Here is a 19,331-nt window from a genome sequence, read left to right on the forward strand (position 1 = left end):
TGACCCATATAACATTGAGTTTGAAGAAGTTAGTAGTATATACATGTGTACAAAATGTTGTCAAACATGATATATATGGTTGGATAATCCATATATGATAAAGATGTGTCATGTGTGTGTGGTAAGTTCCAAATTTATTTTCTCCTATGCAGTTATTATATCACAGTTTTATCTTTCCAAAAATTAAGTTTGCTGTTGACAAAATATAAAATTAAGCTTTCCTTTTTTCCATGAACTTTTTTCTCTCTTGTCAAACAAATACTAAGAGTTATATTTTAAAATAAATAAAAATGGATCAGTTACCACAAACATTTTGTGTTGCTTCTAGATACTTCTATATATTTTTTCTTTTTTTTAAAAAAAACTTTCTGTATCTAATAGCAGCATAAATAAACATTTGACCTAATAACTAAGGATTAAATACAATATATATCATAGTTATAAAAATCAATGGAAAAAAGAAAGAAAAAAAAATCAAATTCATAGAGCAATACAAATATGCATAAAAATAACGTTTTTCAAATATATTAATAACCTATTTGACTTTCCGATTACATCGACCCAAAAAAATAAAATAAAAATATCATTCGACCGGCAAAAAAAAACAAGAAAAAGACAGCTTCAAAGGATTTTTATTTGTAACTCCAAAGATTATCTCCATGATGATTCTCCGGCGAATCATCATCCACCGTCGGAGTTATCATCATTCTCGGTGGACTCATCAACATACCTTCAGCCATCTCCGTCAACAAAGTCGGCATATTCAACATCTCTTCCTCATCCATAAACTCAAACCCTTCTTCTCCTTCTACTACTACTTCTTCCTCTTTCCCGGGTTGACCCGTCGGATCCAATACCTTCTCAGCTTCACCCGGATCCGGCTGCTTCATCTCCGCTGCTTTGCTAGCAGCCGCTCTTATATCCGCAGCAGAGTTCGAAACCGGAGGCACGTAAGTCAAAGCCAAACCGGGAAAATTCAAAACGGCGTCGGAGCCTTTTAAAGCTAAAGCCGCCACATCGTAAGCCGCTGCAGCCATCTCCGGTACCGGATAAGTCCCGAGCCATATCCTTGTCGTTTTACGTGGCTCTCTGATCTCCGATACCCATTTCCCGTTTCGTAGCCTTATTCCCCTGAAGAAAGAGTGCTTCCCGGATAATCCAGTCCCCGTTCTCCTCGCCGGAGATCCACCGGCGGAGGCGAGAGTAGACGGTCTCGGTGAAGAAGAAGAACTTGGAGAGGATTGAGGAGACTGATCAGAAGGTTTTGAAGGCAATGCGATTGAGACTTCACGAGACGACGTCGTAGTTTCTTGATTCCCGGTGGTCGGAGATTTAGTATTCGACATAAGAAGAATGTGTTTTGTCTGATAGTTAAACTAATGTTACAAATGTGTTTTGTGTTCTGTTTTTTTTTTCTTATCAAATTGTGTTTGTTATATGGTATGTTTTCAGATGAGAGAGATTTTAAAACCGTGGCAAATTCGTAAGAAGCTCCGTTTTTTGGTTGAATGATGTTAGCTGTTACACATTTATACAACTTATATTTGATTATGATATTTATTTCTTTATGATTTGTATAAAGAGAAAATGCAATTTTCCTCTCACCTCATTGCTCAATTGATCATATTCAATTTTTAATACTAGTATACCATTTTCAAAAAATAAAGAGTAGATTTGTGAGCCCTATGTAGAGACAGCCACTCAGGATGACCAAATCGCAAACTACACTAATTGATTCGATAGTAGCCTATTGGGTAGAGCTTCTTCTATATTGGGTATTAACTAAGTGGCTTGACTTATGGATAATCTATTAAGCTACACGAAATAGGGTTAAAAACTTACAAATATTAAATACAGTATATTGTAAGGTTGTAGAGGTTTAGTGGAATGAAGAATTGATGGACCAAAAAAACATTTTTTCCATTGCTCGATTGAGCAAAATATTAGCGAGGTATACTTTGTATTTTGTTGGTAATAGTAAACTTTGTAATTCTTTTCAGAAAAATTTTAAGACTTTTATAATTTTTTTCCAAAGAGCATCTCCGAACCTATCGTATATAAAAAAAAATATAATAATCTTTATTCTATTTCACTTATATTATATTATAGAGTTCTTCTATTTTACAGATAAAAATAAAGAAATCTGTTGTAGATGATCGAATAGCATAATTTGTCAAGCCGTCCCGTGAATTTGCCAAACTACACCAAAGTTTAATATTTTGATCACATGAAACTAATGCTTTTTAAAAAACTTAATGCCCAGAAACTAATCATAATAATATTTACGAAAAAGTTATACACCGAGTTTGCAACCACATGTCAATATTTAAAGCCTAAAATTGTACTATGTAACCTTTGGCATTTGGTTTTATAAATTGTATTAAAACCTAGTATTAAAGAATTTGGAAGAAATTGAACAAATCAGAACTTTTTGTTGTTGTTTGGAGGACAGCGAAGATACCCTTCCGTATCAAGTATTCAAGTATCAACCCCTCCACTTAATGAGTTGTACAAAAGGGTATTTTCATTCCACTTTTGCCAACGATTTTTATTTAAAGGGAAAACAAAACAAAAAGCTAGGCTGCGAATCGAACACGTACCTTTGCGCGATTTCAATATTACGAAGAGAAAATTAAATTAGTTAATCAAATAATAGTTAAGGGTGAACGGTACCAAAGAGGCAATAAAATGACAGAAATAAAATAGATAAAAAAGTCGAGATGTACTTTTAATGGGTAATGGTGAGCACTTAAGGAAGCCAGCCAAAGCTTGGTAAGACGACGAGTCTTACTGATACATTATGAGAATGAAATGTCCCACACGATTTGTGTATCACGGTAGGACTCTCCTATAGGCTCGTTTTCCATATTTTATTTGTTTCATAATTACAGCCCACAAGATCACTAAAAAATGATGTGAGATCATCCTCTAATCACCCCCATGTTAGGTATTATTAAACTATTACTATCTTCAATCCTACGTCAGTACGTCTACACACACACAGCCATTTAAAGGTATCATGGATGATATAATTCGAATACATAATACTCGACATGATTTTTTCTCTACATATATGCATTAGAGAAAGGTCATGCGATCCAGTGCAGGCCCCTACCCTTTGTACCAAGTTGGTACTACTACCCAAACGTTATATAAAAGCCATATTACACCCATACGACAACCTCCGGTCCTTTAGCTCCTCTTTTGCTTCTTTGCTTCCTTCGACCTGACTAAATTTACTTTTACATGTTTTTTTTTGGTCATTGTCCAGCATCACGTGCTAATGCCCGCCCCTATGGCCTATGAACATTGTCTTAATTGCCTACTAAACGTGCTACGATAACTTTTCCGGTGATCGGTCAATGCCGGTCAAGCCCCAAAAGTGAGTTTAGTGATCCACTTGTTACTTATGAGTTTTGATGATTGTATGAGTTAACCATATGCTTAGAATGTGTAATGATGATGGGATAAGAAACAAATGTTCTTAGATCTAGACCATATGTAAGGTAATTAAAGATTTGAGAATCGACTAAACTGAATTAGATAGTTTCATGTTTGGTTGATTCATAGTAATGTCAAAATGTCAAAGTGTCATTGTGGCCATTAACGTGCACTCTCGTCATCCTCGTAAAATCACAAAAACACCCCAAATGTATTCTAAACCAATCAATGTTTCAATCTTTTCACAACACACGATTTGTTGAAATAAAAAAAGATCTCGACTTTGTTCATCATCTCATCCTCTCTGACTCTCTCGGAGTTCATCAGCATCCGATGAAACTCCTTCCAAGTCCAGTAACCTTCCCCTTCTTCACACCCTTAAATTCAAAGCCTTTCTTCATCAAACCCACCAAACTCTCACTCTCCGTCTCCGTCTCTGTCCAGACTCCTCCGCCGGACTTCGATTTCCGCAACGAGATTGCGTCGGACTCACGAGCCGCAATCGCTAAAACTTCCCCGGAGTTGCTTGACCTCGCTGATAACGGGACTTTGGTTCTGGTCCAGAAACAGAGCTTTGGCCCTGTTCCATCTTGGCGCAAGGAGTTCGTTGAGCCCGAAGCGATTTGGCTTGTGGGTACTTCTCATATCTCGTCGGAGTCTGCTTCCGTCGTTGAACGCGTCGTCCGTACTTTGAAACCTGATAATGTCGCCGTCGAGCTCTGTCGTAGCAGGAAAGTCAAATTCTTTTTAGGGTTTTATGTGAAATTTGATGAGTTTATCTATGAAAGTTTGAGAATTTGTTGTCAATTTGATATATTGAGGGAATTGGATTAGGTTTGGTACAAATTGAGAGGCCATCGTGTTGTGATGGGAATTGTGATTTGGGGAACAAAAGTATCTGACAGTAACACATTGCAGAGGTTGATGTTGGTATTGCAGAGCTGGGATTATGTATACTTCGAGTGTTGGAGGAGAGGCTGACAAAGATTTGAAATCCGGAGTGTTGTCGTTGACTGGAACAGGCTTTCTTGGTGCTGTTTGCCGGAGCTTAGACTTGGGTATAACGATCTAATCAGTAACCTTCACCTTTCTTTATCCATGTACTTGCTTTTGCTTCAATGTTTGATTTGTTGTTGTTGTTGTGTGTGTTGGTTGGGATGATCATAAGGAGGTCAAACTGCGTTGGCCTTGCGGCTTCTCTTGGCGGTTTTCTCTTCTAAGTTATCTTCTGTTGCTGACCGACCTTTTGGGGATGAGGTATGGTTTTGAGTATCCATATGATTTTAAGGGTTCGTTTTGAGGCATTGAGAATGTTCTTGATCAAACTTTATTGCAGTTTCGTGCTGCTCGGAAAGCTTCTGAGGAAGTTGGTGCACAGCTGGTTCTTGGAGACAGACCCATCGAAATCACAGTAATGTTTAACAACTAATTGTTTCTGACTAACATATGCAAGATGGATTTAAAACCAATGGGACTAATGGCTTTTTAATGTTAATTTTGTAGCTCGAAAGGGCTTGGAACTCACTGAAATGGGGAGAGAAGTATAATCTGGTGATGGCTGTGACTCGGGCAATCACATCTTCATCCAGTATATCCGCAGCTGAGCTTAAGGTTTTTGCTTTATTTTCCCCAACTCGGGTTTAGTTAAACTTTGAAGAATATGATAAAGTTTGTAACTTTGGAGTTTGTATATACATTGCAACAGGAACAAGAGACTGATGAAAGCAATGGAAGTTTGCAGCTATACGAACGGCTAAGTTTCTCATACCCATCACTCTTACTGCCTCTAATACACGAAAGAGACACCGTAAGCATAAAAACCGAAACTGATCCAAAACCAAAAACCGATAGTACTCGATAAAGTAATGTTTTTTTTTTCTTTGCTTGGAGACAGTATCTAGCTTGGTCGTTGAAGAGGAGTAAAGCAGTGAACGGGTGTAAAACAGTGGTGGGAGTGATCGGAAAAGGACACATGAACGGTGTGATCTATGCATTGGTGTCAGACTCCGGAGATCTTCGGTTTAGAGACTTGGTGGGAAGAGGAGATTCATATAAAGGTGGTACAACATCATCGGAAGGCTGGATTCAAAAGGTTTTAAAAAGTCTCGCAAGAGACACCATTATAGGGTTATTGTTATGGGAGTTATATGAACTGTATCTCAAGTTTGTGATGATGAACCAAATCCCTCCATGATCTTGTTACATAAACAACTTGTCATTGCAAATCCAAAAATGATAGTGTAAAATGGGTATATATAATATGATTTTTTCCTTCTAGATTTTGTATTTTCTTCTTTAATTTCATTTTTTTAAAAGAGGTTATTGTAAAATGAATTTACATTTTGTGTGTGGTTAAGACTTAAGATAAGAGGCCCAAAGTGGATCCTAGTTATTAACGAAAATAAAAGAGCCTTTAATCTTTATTAGACTTAAATTTAATACTATTAATAAAATCAAATGTATTTGACCACACAAATAAAAAATAAATATATATAATCTGTTTACACATTTATTATCTACGGAGCCTCGAAGAAAGCAAACAAAAAAAATCTAGAGAAGCTTTTTGTGTATCCTCTCTAGGGTTTCGACTTTGAGCTTTCGACGGCCGGTACGATTTTTCAACTTTCAAGTTTAAGGTAATCTGAGAACAGCTTTTCTTGTCTGTAGTTTCTAGAAACCTTAGATTTGATCTCTGTGTTTGGTCTCTCTCTCTGTCTTTTCTTGTTCGTCAAATTAAAATCGATATCTATTTCATTTTTCTTCTTTGAATTTTTGTTGTTGTTGTTGTTGTTTTTGTCTCTAGCTTCTCTAGCTTTGGTTTTCTCATATAATTCATGTCAGATCTGAGGTTTTATCATAGCTGGATGGACTTTAAGCTGCACTTCTTTTGTTTATGATTGGGATGTTATAGGTTTTGTGATGTATTGGAGTTTGAATTTGTTATCAATTTGTTATCTTTATGTATATTTTTGATCAAAGCTTGAATCTTTTGTGATAAATTGGAGTTGCCTTTTAGTTATCTTAAAGTATATTTGCTGTTGAATCTTGTTATGGGTTGTGGATGAATTAAAGTTTTAAATTTATAAATCTTGAAGTATATCTGATCAGATTTTTGCTGTGGTGGGTTTATGGGTTGTGGTGATTATTGTTTTAAATTTGGAATTTTGAAGTATATTAAGGAGTAAATTTTTTTTGTGGTTTTGGCGTCTCTGTTATGTTCTTTGTCTATGATCTTTAAACATATGTTTGTGTGTCTAATTGTTTTATTTTGGGTGTATTTATGTGCTCTGTTTGGTATCTCCTAGATATGTTTTGTTGCTTAAGTAGTTGAGAGGAGCTATAAAATCGTTTCTGTGGTTTCTTTGTAGGAAAGATGAAGCCTGTCTTCTGCGGGAACTTTGAGTATGATGCTCGTGAGAGTGATCTTGAGAGGCTTTTCAGAAAATATGGCAAGGTCGAGAGGGTTGATATGAAAGCTGGTAAGTCTTGGCTCTTGGCTTTTTTTTTGTTCTCTCTTTGTTTCCTTCTTTCTTTTGTTTGGTCAACTTGGATGGATAAAAAAGTCTTGTAAACCACTCCAAATCCGATGAACAAGCCAAATTCAATCAAAAGCATTCTTCTTGTTTCCACGTACACGCTCATTCCATAAGAATCTCTGGAGAACCGTCCTTGTGCTCTCTGCATCCCACGTTCCGTATGCCATTGGTTCGTCAGTCATCTGATTCCAGCATCTGCCTTGCCACTTGAAGCACCCGGCATGAAGTACATAGCATACCTCAGAAGAGAAAAGATCCGAGTAATTTTAGGGTAAAACCGCCATACTCAAAATTTGATTTTGGCGCAGGATTATTTTATCGATCTTGGGATGCCCATTCTCCCACCCTGCCCCATTGATGGACCGTATGGAATAATCCATTTCCTGGCTCATCTGCGCAATGGCACTACGTTCCCATAACACCCCCGCCTTAGTTGCATTTCATTCCTCTTGACTTTTCCTACTCTTGGACATGCCTCTTTGGTACAATCATACCAACCAACCTCTCACAGCAGAGGCAGCATATCAAAATGGAGAATGCACCACCGCGTTTCTGTTCACAATTCCGTCTGACCTCCTCCTCCTCATCCTCATTTTCAGTTGTTCTTCTTTGACATATTAATTCCATAATGCAAGGTCTGTAAAACTACTTATTGTAGAGTTTTTAGGTTCTACGGAATGTTTCAAATATATTTGTCACAGTAAGTAGTAAAGACTATTTGGAAGGAGGAGTCTTTATATTATCCAATTGAAGGAGGTTCATTTACTTGGTTTACTTTATATGATTGTTCTGATTTCTGCCTCTTGGTTCTTTCCGCAGGGTTTGCTTTTGTCTACATGGAAGATGAGAGAGATGCTGAAGATGCCATCCGAGCGCTTGATCGCTATGAATATGGCCGCACAGGACGCAGACTCCGTGTTGAGTGGACAAAGGTAGAAAATTGAATATCATTTTTAAGATTTACTAATACTATCATGATGGATTTAGTGATTGAATTGCAAATTCTATTACATGGTATAGAATGACCGTGTAGCTGCTGGAAGATCAGGTGGTGGTTCAAGGAGATCATCGTCTAGCATGAGACCTTCCAAGACTCTGTTTGTGATCAACTTCGATGCACAGGGCACTAGGACTCGGGACTTGGAGAGACACTTTGAGCCGTATGGAAAAATCGTTAATGTTAGAATCAGAAGGAACTTTGCGTTTATCCAATATGAGTCGCAAGAAGATGCTACCAGAGCACTTGAATCTACAAATTCAAGGTTTCTTTCTTGTCCAGTTTCACACTCTCATAGTCCTGAATGCTTGGCCCTACTTCATCTTCCATTGTCTGTTTTTGTTTGTTTGTTATTGCAGTAAGCTGATGGACAACGTGATCTCAGTGGAGTATGCTAAGAAAGATGATGATGCGAGAGGGAACGGATACAGTCCTGAAAGACGCCGTGATAGGTCACCTGATAGGAGAAGGCGGTCACCGAGTCCTTACAGAAGAGAAAGGGGAAGTCCTGACTATGGCCGAGGTGCTAGTCCAGTAGCTCACAGGAGGGAAAGGACTAGTCCTGATTATGGTCGCGGACGACGCAGCCCGAGCCCTTACAGGAGAGCCAGACTTAGCCCTGATTATAAGAGGGATGACCGTAGAAGGGAGAGGGTGGCTAGCCCTGAGAATGGAGCTGTGAGGAACCGAAGTCCAAAAAAGGAACGTGATGAAAGCAGGAGCCCTCCACCATATGAGAAGAGGAGGGAGAGATCGAGGTCAAGGTCGAAGTCAAGCCCTGAGAATGGTCAAGTTGAAAGCCCTGGACAGATAATGGAAGAAGATGCAGTAAGAGGATATGATGGTGCAGATAGCCCAATACGCGAGAGGTACCCCATTTTAAGCTATCTTTAGATTACATTTTGAATGATATCTATATAGTCATATACTTACATATTTTTGTTTTGTGGTTTGACACTGAAGCAGCCCCTCGCGTTCGCCTCAAGCAGAGGAATGATTTGGATGCAGACAGATGATTGTATCAGATTCACAAATGAAATCTCTCAAAGTAGCCGTGTTCTGAAATGAAGTCTTTTGTTATGTCATGCTTTAGTTATTTAGTGTGTTCGTTTGAGTCTTTTGTTAAGAGTGCTTTTGTAAACTTCATTTATTTTGACTCGTAAGGATTCGCTTATTGTTGTAGTATTGGTAAAACGTTACTCTCTCGTTGGGATTACCTTATCTGACTTTAGAATCTCCCTTTTAAAATAAAAACACAGCTAAATATAGTCGACAATATCAGAAGCTAAGTTAGGTAATTAAAATTAAGGTCAGTAACGTTTTTTGCACACTCCGTTGATCATCAACTTTGAGATATAGAACATTTTGTGTGTTCACAAATTGTAAAACTAAACACATAAATAATAATATAGTAAAGTGTAAATATGAACGCAAAGCTCAAACAAACGGACAAAACTATAGTGAGTAAACATCAGATCCATTACAACTGTCAGTGGTTAGACATACACCTAGGTAGAAACCAATATGGTGAATGGTGATAAGTGCCATTTGGTTTATGTGATGAGTAAACTTAAAATGAGGATGGAAAAGAGGGAAGTTAGGCAGAAACATTACTATAAGGGAGAGGTTGTGGTAAAGAGTGGGTTTACTTATTAGGCTAAAACTACTAGAAAAAGTAAAAAGATAAAGAGAGTGTCTCAGTTGTTGAGACATGAGAGTCTAAAAACGCAACTCCAACTCAGACACACACATACACTATCTCATCTTATCGATTGCTAGCAAAAATTCAAGCACTGAACGCAATCTAACGTAACCATTCTATCTTTCAATGGATCTTGATTGATAGATTTGATGGAGACATTATTAACTCCTAGCTTTGTTCTTCCCAACAAGTTTAGTGTTCTTGAAACATGCAACGTTAACGTCACCAAAACGTTCCAAAATATCATAAAACTTTCTTAAATAAAGAAGAAAGCTTTGGAAGTCAAATTGAATTTGAAAAGGGCCGGGGAACTGTACGTTTCTCTGCTTATAATTGAATAATATGTCGACTTACTTACTTAGATTGTATAGAGTATATTATGATAAAGTAAAGTACAAAAGAAATGGTATATTATATAATAAGAAGTGTGATGGTCCCAAATAAATATGGACCGGTGGATGTGTAGCCGTATAAAATGATGACTGGATGAATCACCCTTACATTGTGTTGCTTTAACACCAGCAAGTCGCTTCGTTTTTTGACTTTTTCAACACAAAACTCACTCTTTATATTACGGCTTATAAAGATTAAAGACAAACTTTTGTTTTGTCTCTCTTTTTTTATTATTCTTTATGCATAATAAAATATAGTAGGAATCTAGTGTTGTGAATTGTGATTATCTTCGGAAAAGGGAAGCAAAAGAGTGTATCAACCTGTCGTAGACTCACAGATTTTACAACTAATCATATTTCATTAAATATTGTCTTAGCTGGAAAGATAGATTGTGATTATAATTATAAAAATGAAAAGATGGTGAATGGGGGACGAGAAGTTGGTTACGAATGTTATCTCTAGAATCCAATGAATTTTGTTGATATTCATTGACACATCATGGTTACATACTATTGAAACCTTTAATTATAAGTGAAAAAAATAATGAAATGTTATTCAACTATATAATATCCATAGTCAATGTTGATGATTCGTTTTCAACTAAATGAAGCAATGTTCTGAGTCAAACGAATCTACACTATCCTACAGTTTTTTGTTTTCAACATTAAATAGTCCTACCCATTGTTTAGATATTAAATTATTACATGGTTAATTCTAGCAATGATCATTTATTCACTTTTTTCAATGAATAAGTTTGGAAGCAATCTATGTCATAATTACGGGCTCAGTTTGAAAACCAAACCCCAATTTTAATCATCAGTCCAAATCAAGATTTTTTTTTTTCTTGTTCCTAAGTGATCAGAATTGAACCAAACTAGATGTGTTGCCAATATAGAAAACGAACCAAATAAAACGAAAAGAAAAAAAATATGAACTTATCCTTTTACGTATTTGATATTAGATTCACAGTTTTCTCAGTAGATAATTTATATAAATTTTTTGGACCTTTGTTTATTTGCCGCAGCTTTACTTGTTTTGTCATTTACTTTGTTTTGTTTCTCACAAGTCATAAGTGTATATTGTATAACACATCATGATTAGAGAAACACGTGTTATAGGCAGTAAGGTTCTTTAGTACAAAACTTCCAGAATGAGATCTACCGAAAGGCGTTTTATATATTTGACTCAATGCACTTTAAAGAAAATAACCATAAAAAGAGCAAAAATAGACAAATAAAATGTACATACAAAGTATATTAATATTATATTCTATAGCTTTTCAACATATCGACAACGTAGTCTCGTAGCAAACTACAAAAGAAAACAATTATATTTATATAGGACAAAAAGGTACGGCAGAAAAAATTGCACGACGAGTTGCCATCGTCGACACTCGACAAGATAACCATGACTACCTCCCTATTCAATTCCAAAAGTATGATAGATAAAAGAGTCTAAAGGTGTAATCAATGCTTATATTTTTTTAATTTTTTTATTCATCAGTTTCTCTCAATTATAATATAGGTAGGGATATTAATGCGTATTGTTGTGATAAAGATATGCTAGCATATATATCATATTGATATCATTAACATAATAACATTATACTAACATTCACATAATGCAAAGTTTTATTACCCAATATTAATACATTAATAATATAGATATAAGCCAAATCATAAATATACTAAAGATCATATATCCATAGTAATTTGACTGCAATATACACATTTTGTTCATAAAATATCTCTAATTCTACTCCGACAGAAGTGCTCTTAGGTCATGAAACCATGATATATATAAATTCAACACGGTATATAAAGAAAAGATAAGTTAATGATATTTTGCATATATATGTAATATTTTATTGCATTATGTCCTAGTTCTTCCACAAGGTGGCGCAAGGAGATTACTAAGATCCAACTTGTAAATTAGCGTGTCAAATAATTCTCTTTGTGAAGTGTTCCCACTTCCCACATAATTGGATCACAAGTTATACGTCTCTAAATGATAAGTTTTATTCGACTAAAAGTGATGTGACATGTGTAAGAAGTTAAGAAAACTAGCTAGTAAATCACAAAAGATCTCCTTGCAGTTTACAAATGCTCTAATTAATATCTAAACACGAGTCACTAATTCGCGTTACCCCCCCCCCCCCCCCCCCCCCCAATATAAAGATTAGACATGAATTAGGTTTTGTCGATTCTGTAATGACAAAAAAACAATGTAAACACGAGAGACCGATCATGAAAAAGTCTTCGTCCTATCAAAACTTGTACTTGTAGTTAATTTATTTTTGTTGAAGTAAGGACAAAAAGATTTGCAAAACATCAAGACTATAAAAGAGAAATCAAATAGGGAAAGGATAATGGGTATGGGGCACATGTTAAGTCCCTTTTATTCAGTTTTGTTATGTAAAGTGTAAATTCAATTCAATGAACTGAAAATATTTATACAGTAAAAATGACTGTAACTCTCACACACTAATTATAAGCAATTAACATTGTCGTACACTTCAAAATAAACAATCACAAATTCGGCGTATATAGAGATATATATAACTCCGCATTTCCAGTTTTGTACAGTAGAAAATAGATGATAATCATGCAATCGTTTTAGCAATAAACAAAACTTTTAATTATTTACTGTGATATACTGTATGTTAGAAAATATCAGTATAGTTGGACATGGAATAAAATTTGTAAAGTTAGTTCTCATACTATAGCTATATGATTTTTTTTTCTTTCTCTTTTTGTCTTAAAATACAAGTTCTCTTCTTCTTTATGATTTATTTGGTCCCAAAAACGATTTTTTTTTCTTCGCCAAGGTTGTTGAACACTATTTTGTTCAAACACTGTTTTGTCTGGTCAACGTCCGACCAGCCAATACCACTTCATAGTTTGCATATTAACGAACTTCCAATTATTTTTATTGACTAGAGTTTTCATATACCGTATAAATTAAATCCCCTTTAATTTTTGTTGAATTGACACTTAAATTTAGTGAAAATTGGTATAAAAGTAGATTAGAAATTTATATATTACCACATATCATAATCCAAATCTAAATTCGAAAATTGTTGTGTGAGTAAATGATATACTTTTTTGTTTGTTTGAATTGTCGTTAAACCCCAAAACTCCACCAGTTGGCGACTTCTGTCTGAGTCTAATTCAACGCGTGGGGCACACACCGCGTGTAAACTTGCGACTTTGAAAAGTTATAAGCAGATAATAATAAACCAAAAACAAAAATAAAAGAGAGATGAAGTTCCTATTTGAATAGGTTAAAAACCCACTCGATCGTCAAGTACTTAGTGGCACGTTAAACATGATAATTTGACCTGTCCCCTTGTTTCAGATTATTATTACGTTCCGTGTCAGTTAATCTAAAATTCTAATCATTTTTGTATTTGATTAAAAGAGAATTGTGATGATGAAAAGTTAACACTTCTGTTGTGTTTGTGTACTTGCAGTTTTTGAAGGATCGAATGAGTTTTAGATCGTAAGGGTTACCCAAGACGAAATAATGTATGGGTGAATGTTTTTGAAAGCTACGAGAACGATGAGTTCTTGTCCAAGGTTTAAAATCATAACGCTAACAAAAAAATCAACATTCATAGGCCATAGCTAAACTATTGGCTACAAAGTTGGTGAATGGCTATCATAAGGATTCCATACACAATGCTTTCAAAGTTTATATGTCACTATAAAAATTGATATCGATCGAGTAGAAACGTAAACATGGTCACTATCAAATTCGATATTTAGTTACACACGTGCGTACAAATTCAGATGTAATAGAATACATGTATTTATATTTACATTCAACTTGAGTAAAAATTAAAAGAAAAAAATCTATGACAAAAACCAGAAAATAATAAATATTTTTTAAATGACGAACGACTTTATACTTAAATTGATCTATGCGTATTTTACCACGTCTCATTTATACACATACAAACTGAGAATGGTACAGTATATGGTACATTGAATATCGTATTCTCTGACTTGGAAATATAACATAAGACAAAATAAAATAAAAATAAGAATCAATATTTTCTTAAATTACAACTTGATGTATATACATTAATACATTAATACATGCTATCAAATGTGTTACTATACAGATTCAAAACTTAGTAAAAACCGTGTGCACAGATTTAACTGTAGTACTTCACGTGTATACAAATTTCAAATGGAACAAAATACACGAATCTATATTTAATATCGTATATGTTGACTATATAGAAAAGAAAGATAAGAATTATTTTTTATTTTTTATTTTTTTGAATAAGTAAAGATAAGAATTATTAAGTCGTATTTTATTATACGCATGCTACTACTACAATGTCACTTCACAAATTCAGACTGAGTAAAAATCTTATGTATATTAAATATTAGTGGGGGTTACTAGTTTGAAATCTGAATAGAGTTTTAAAGATTTTAAATGTTATGTAGAATCTGTTGTTATTAGATCAAGATTTTGTTAAACTCAAAGTTTAGTGTTATTAGTTTGTGATTTGTAAAAATTCATTTAAAATCTTAACAAATTTGAGTTATTGGATTTAGATTTTTATAAAGTCACTAAAAAATCCAAATATAGTTATGATACTTTCCATGATTTTATTTTGTAAAGAAAGTGTCTAAAATCATGAACCAATAACATAATAATTAAACTCATTAACAATCTAATATTCATTTGTTTTGATTGAATAACACAAAACTTTAAATGACTTTATAAAAGTCTGAATCCAATAACCCAAATTTGTTAAGATTTTAAATGGCTTTTTACAAATCACAAACTAATAACACTAAACTTTAACAGAGTTTAACAAAATCTTGATCAAATAACAACAGATTCTACATAACATTTAAAATCTTTAAAACTCTATTCAAATCTCAAACCAATAACCCCACTAAATTAGATTGTAGCTAACTACACATTTATGCAAATCCAAATGAAATGAAATACATGTGGAATAATTTAAATCAAAAAGTGTTATAAATAAGCGTGTGAATTTTTTAACGTGAAAATAAAAAAGAACATGATTAAAAAAGGAATTCTAACAATATTAAAATCCACCACTCTCTATATAAAGCCAAATGCATAACCAATCTTCTTCACACCTAAAAAGAATCTTCTCTCTTCTCTCTCTCTCACACACATAGATATTGACAAAAACAAGAAAGAATGAGTCAATCAAATCGTGTCAGAGACGAAGTTACAATATCTTTACTCCAAAAAAGCTCTCATCAGAAACTACATTTTCTGAAAGATTACTCCTCTGTTCTCTCTGTCTTCATAAATGAAGCAATCTCAATCGGCAAAATCTCTTACCCTTTGGTCCTCACTGGTCTCTTCCTCTACGTTCGCTCTTTCGTCTCTCTGTCTTTCCTCGGCGGTCTCGGAGACGCCACTCTCGCCGGTGGCTCTCTGGCGGCCGCATTCGCAAACATAACCGGATACTCTCTTTTCTCTGGTTTAACCATGGGAGTTGAGTCTATCTGCTCTCAAGCCTTCGGAGCTAGACGATACAACCACGTCAGCGCGACTATAAGGCGAGGGGTCATCCTCCTCCTAGTCACTTCTCTCCCTGTTGCACTTCTTTGGATGAACATGGAGAAGATTCTTCTAATCTTGAAACAGGACAAGAAGCTCGCGTCCGAAGCTCATATCTTTTTGCTTTACTCTGTTCCAGATCTCGTAGCTCAATCTTTCTTACACCCATTAAGAGTTTATCTCCGGACGCAGTCAAAGACTCTTCCTTTGTCAGTCTGCACAGTGGTCGCGAGCTTTCTCCACTTGCCAGTCACGTTCTTGTTAGTGAGTTACCTCGGTTTGGGGATTAGAGGCATCGCCTTGAGTGGTGTTGTGTCTAACTTCAATCTTGTGGCCTTTCTCTTCCTCTACATCTGTTTCTTGGAAGAGAAGCTAAGTGTAGACGAGGACGAGAAGGTTACAGAGGAGACATATGAAGATAGCGTGAGAGAATGGAAGAAACTACTCTGTCTCGCGATACCGAGTTGTTTATCGGTTTGTCTCGAGTGGTGGTGCTATGAGATTATGATTTTGCTTTGTGGGTTTCTCATAGACCCTAAAGCAAGTGTTGCTTCTATGGGAATCCTCATCCAAATCACTTCCCTTGTTTACATCTTCCCTCATTCCTTGAGCTTAGGAGTGTCTACTCGGGTGGGAAACGAGCTTGGTTCGAACCAGCCGCAGAGAGCGAAAAGAGCTGCCATTGTTGGACTTGGTCTCAGCATCGCACTCGGGTTCACGGCTTTCACGTTCACTGTCTCGGTTAGAAACACATGGGCAATGTTTTTCACAGATGACAAAGAAATCATGAAGTTGACTGCCATGGCTCTACCAATCGTCGGCCTATGCGAGCTCGGGAACTGCCCGCAAACTGCGGGTTGCGGGGTTCTCCGAGGTTCCGCGAGGCCAAAGATCGGAGCTAATATCAACGGGGTGGCGTTTTACGCTGTTGGTATCCCGGTTGGAGCAGTTATGGCGTTTTGGTTTGGGTTCGGATTCAAGGGACTTTGGCTCGGGATGCTCGCGGCGCAGATCACTTGTGTGATTGGTATGATGGCAGCTACGTGTAGGACTGATTGGGAATTGGAGGCTGAAAGGGCTAAGGAGCTCACCACTGCGGTAGATAGTGGCAGCAGTGACGACGACGTAAAGGAGGATGTGGAGGCTGGGATGGTTAAAATATAATTAGGGAGGAATGAGTCAATGGACATTAACACAAAAAAAACAAATTAAATTGACTTTCATTTGAATTAATTGATAACTTTTTTTCTTTATTGGAGAAGGGGAATCGTTGGATGATTAATGTAAATTTTTGTAGTGTATAATGATAACAATTATTGAGAGATTCATCTTTTGTGCTTTTAAAATTATTGAGAGGTTTTAAAATTCATAACTTTTTTAAAAAATAAGTTGACAACAAAAAGAGTCGTATGATGGCTACAAATTTCTAAACTAGGTGGAAATAGTTGATGGGACAGTCTACCATTTTCCCACGGTAAATTTTTACCATTGTTTTCGACTATAGCTTTATATAACCTATTTACCAAAAAAAAAATCATCAATTTCTACTTAGGATCAGAACAGTAACCACAAATTTAGTAGTGTGGGACAAAGAATTTGATAATTCGGTACGGTTCAACTACAATACGTACGAGACAAATGTATTTACGAGACAAGTGCGGTTATTTCAAAATAAGCGGTACAAAATAATGTTTGATTGGTGAAAAAAAATTTGCGGTACAGATTTCATATTATTTGATTTTCATTTTCATTAATAAATAAAGTTTTGATTTCTAAAATTTAAATACCAAATTCTATTTTAAATTAAATTTTGATTGGTAAAAATAAAATTCCAGTTCACATTTAAAAACTTGAATGGTAAAAAAAAAATACTCATGCAGAAATTATTATTTTTTGTTTTGGTAAAACTTGAATGGTAAAAAAAATGTTAGAAAATATATTAATAATTACTATAGATATAAATTATTATTTTTTGTTTTGTTTTTAATGAAGAAACATTTTTATACAATTATGAACTTTAGATACCTAAATTATTATGAAAATCACATATTGCTAAATGAATTAAAAAATACAATCATAATAAAATAATATCAAAATATAGGGTGAAACCTTGTGTTAATATGCTTCCATTGAAACTGAATTTATTAAAGAATTAAATTAGTCTTAATAATTTAATATATATTATATCATTTAGAAAGTGTATTTTTGTATTAAATTATTTGAAAATATACTAAACAAAATTATTATTAAAATGTTTAAAAAAAACATCAGAGTTATTAAAAAAATAACTGAATGGTGAATTAGAAAGAGAAAAGATAGATATTTTTTTTCTTTGTTAATTTGCCTCTTTTTTTATGATGGTATAAAAATGGTATAGTGTAATAGTAATATTAGGTGCGGTCCAAAAACTGTTGGTTCAAAACCATTGTTATTCAGAAAAGCGGTCCACGTTATTTTCACGGGAAAATTCACAATTTTTTTTTTTGAAAAAATGCAAAAAAATAATATGTATTGTGATTGTGTTTTATGTGCGGATTTTGTAAAAAAAATTTGAAAACCGCTTTCAACATGTTACCATTCACGACCTTAATGTTTTGTAACCTAATCTCCGATTAATATTCAACTTGATCATCTACACGTTAGGCGCTAGTCCACTATCTAAGATGTGCCTAAATTTTTTTGAAAAATAGAAGTAGTAACTACTTAAAACTTGACCGAATAAGAGTCGAGGAATGGCGACGGACACGATGATGGTGGATATGAGAGAGAAGGGTCTCCCTCTAGGAGACTCAACAGATGCTGGAGGTTCGTGGGTGAGTAAGTGAAAGGCAGTGTTGAGGGTGACAGATTGTCGCCGAAGGAGGTGTTGGAAGATGAGTTTGTGGATGAGCTGGTGAGTCTTACGTTTCCAGATGGTGAGGAGGGGAAACCAGTGATTACAATTAGGCACGAGGTTTTGGAGGCCATGAATGGTATATGGAAGCAGTTTATGATCGAAGTTCTAGGGCGTCATGTTTCGATCTCTGTGCTTACTAAACGGTTGCGAGAGATGTGGAAACCGCGGGAGAGGGGGGGGGGGGAAGATGCATGTGTTGGATCTCTTGCGGCAGTTCTTTATGGTTCGCTTTGAGATGGAGGATGAGTACTTGACAGCTTTGAATGGAGATCCATGGAAGACCTTTGGAAATTACCTCATGGTGAAAGCCTGGTATCCAAAATTTAATCATTTGAAAGACGAGATTATAACTATGCCAGTTTGGATTCGGGTGTCAAATATACCGGTACAATTTTACCATAGGAGAATATTGATGGGAATTTCTCGAGGAATGGGGAAACCTATTCGCGTTGATTTAACTACCTTGAACTTTGAGAGAGCAAGGTTTGCGAGGGTGTGTGTTGGGGTGGATATTAGGAAACCTTTGAAGGGCACGGTGATGATTAATGGTGAGAGGTACTTTATTTTTTATGAAAGTCTAAGTAATATCTGCTTTGGATGTGGAGTGTATGGAAATTGGTGCATTCCTGTCCCTGGCGAGCGACAGAGACGGAGGTCATTGGTCTATCACTTGGGAAGGAGGTGGTCGTGGTAAGGAAGGCTCCACTGACAAAGGATGAATCTCTAGCGGCAGTTCTTTATGGTTCGCTTTGAGATGGAGGATGAGTACTTGGCAGCATTGACTGGAGATCCATGGAAGACCTTTGG

The 19,331-nt window shown here is 35.4% G+C and overlaps 4 protein-coding genes across 12 annotated transcripts; 3 read left to right on the top strand and 1 right to left on the bottom strand.

Annotated features, from left to right (window-relative positions):
• Positions 1-499: 499 nt before the first annotated feature.
• On the bottom strand, positions 500-1,503 carry LOC104725710 (ethylene-responsive transcription factor ERF025-like). Its single transcript, XM_010444412.3, has one exon. The coding sequence runs from the start codon at positions 1,344-1,346 to the stop codon at positions 633-635; it is 714 nt and encodes a 237-aa protein (XP_010442714.2). The 5' UTR covers positions 1,347-1,503; the 3' UTR covers positions 500-632.
• Positions 1,504-3,037: 1,534 nt separating this feature from the next.
• On the top strand, positions 3,038-5,718 carry LOC104725714 (uncharacterized). Of its 4 annotated transcripts, none has more exons than XM_087476143.1 (7): positions 3,038-3,382; positions 4,360-4,499; positions 4,610-4,698; positions 4,778-4,852; positions 4,945-5,052; positions 5,147-5,248; positions 5,336-5,718. In XM_087476143.1, the coding sequence occupies exons 2-7, from the start codon at positions 4,391-4,393 to the stop codon at positions 5,633-5,635; spliced, it is 783 nt and encodes a 260-aa protein (XP_087332269.1). In that variant the 5' UTR covers positions 3,038-3,382; positions 4,360-4,390; the 3' UTR covers positions 5,636-5,718. The 4 variants fall into 4 exon arrangements, with proteins under 4 accessions (XP_087332269.1, XP_087332267.1, XP_087332268.1 ...); XM_087476141.1 differs by lacking the exon at positions 3,038-3,382 and adding an exon at positions 3,539-4,176 and having other exon boundaries at positions 4,381-4,499; XM_087476142.1 differs by lacking the exon at positions 3,038-3,382 and adding an exon at positions 3,597-4,176.
• Positions 5,719-5,910: 192 nt separating this feature from the next.
• On the top strand, positions 5,911-9,228 carry LOC104725711 (serine/arginine-rich splicing factor RS41). 6 transcript variants are annotated; one of them, XM_087476148.1, is made up of 7 exons: positions 5,911-6,077; positions 6,810-6,920; positions 7,286-7,612; positions 7,797-7,909; positions 7,998-8,239; positions 8,334-8,843; positions 8,941-9,228. In XM_087476148.1, exons 3-7 carry the CDS (start codon positions 7,606-7,608, stop codon positions 8,969-8,971), a joined length of 903 nt encoding a protein of 300 aa, XP_087332274.1. In that variant the 5' UTR covers positions 5,911-6,077; positions 6,810-6,920; positions 7,286-7,605; the 3' UTR covers positions 8,972-9,228. The 6 variants fall into 6 exon arrangements, with proteins under 6 accessions (XP_087332274.1, XP_087332271.1, XP_087332275.1 ...); XM_087476149.1 differs by having other exon boundaries at positions 5,945-6,077; positions 6,810-7,203; XM_087476146.1 differs by having other exon boundaries at positions 5,956-6,077; positions 8,938-9,228.
• A 5,880-nt stretch (positions 9,229-15,108) lies between these two features.
• Positions 15,109-16,954, top strand: LOC104725715 (protein DETOXIFICATION 50). The gene has a single exon (XM_087471709.1). The coding sequence runs from the start codon at positions 15,260-15,262 to the stop codon at positions 16,790-16,792; it is 1,533 nt and encodes a 510-aa protein (XP_087327835.1). The 5' UTR covers positions 15,109-15,259; the 3' UTR covers positions 16,793-16,954.
• Positions 16,955-19,331: the final 2,377 nt, after the last annotated feature.

Source organism: Camelina sativa, chromosome 11 (genome assembly GCF_030686135.1).
Source record: "Camelina sativa cultivar CO46 ecotype springtype chromosome 11, ASM3068613v1".
Lineage (NCBI taxonomy): Eukaryota > Viridiplantae > Streptophyta > Magnoliopsida > Brassicales > Brassicaceae > Camelina > Camelina sativa.

Coding starts and splice junctions, on each gene's coding strand:
- LOC104725715 (XM_087471709.1), top strand. CDS start 15,260: ATGAGTCAATCAAATCGTGTCAGAGACGAAGTTACAATATCTTTACTC.
- LOC104725711 (XM_087476144.1), top strand. CDS start 6,815: ATGAAGCCTGTCTTCTGCGGGAACTTTGAGTATGATGCTCGTGAGAGT. Junction 6,921..7,796: donor GAGGGTTGATATGAAAGCTG/GTAAGTCTTGGC, acceptor TTCTTTCCGCAG/GGTTTGCTTTTGTCTACATG. Junction 8,844..8,937: donor GATAGCCCAATACGCGAGAG/GTACCCCATTTT, acceptor TTGACACTGAAG/CAGCCCCTCGCGTTCGCCTC.
- LOC104725710 (XM_010444412.3), bottom strand. CDS start 1,346: ATGTCGAATACTAAATCTCCGACCACCGGGAATCAAGAAACTACGACG.
- LOC104725714 (XM_087476139.1), top strand. CDS start 3,670: ATGTTTCAATCTTTTCACAACACACGATTTGTTGAAATAAAAAAAGAT. Junction 4,699..4,777: donor ACCGACCTTTTGGGGATGAG/GTATGGTTTTGA, acceptor ACTTTATTGCAG/TTTCGTGCTGCTCGGAAAGC. Junction 5,053..5,146: donor TATCCGCAGCTGAGCTTAAG/GTTTTTGCTTTA, acceptor ACATTGCAACAG/GAACAAGAGACTGATGAAAG.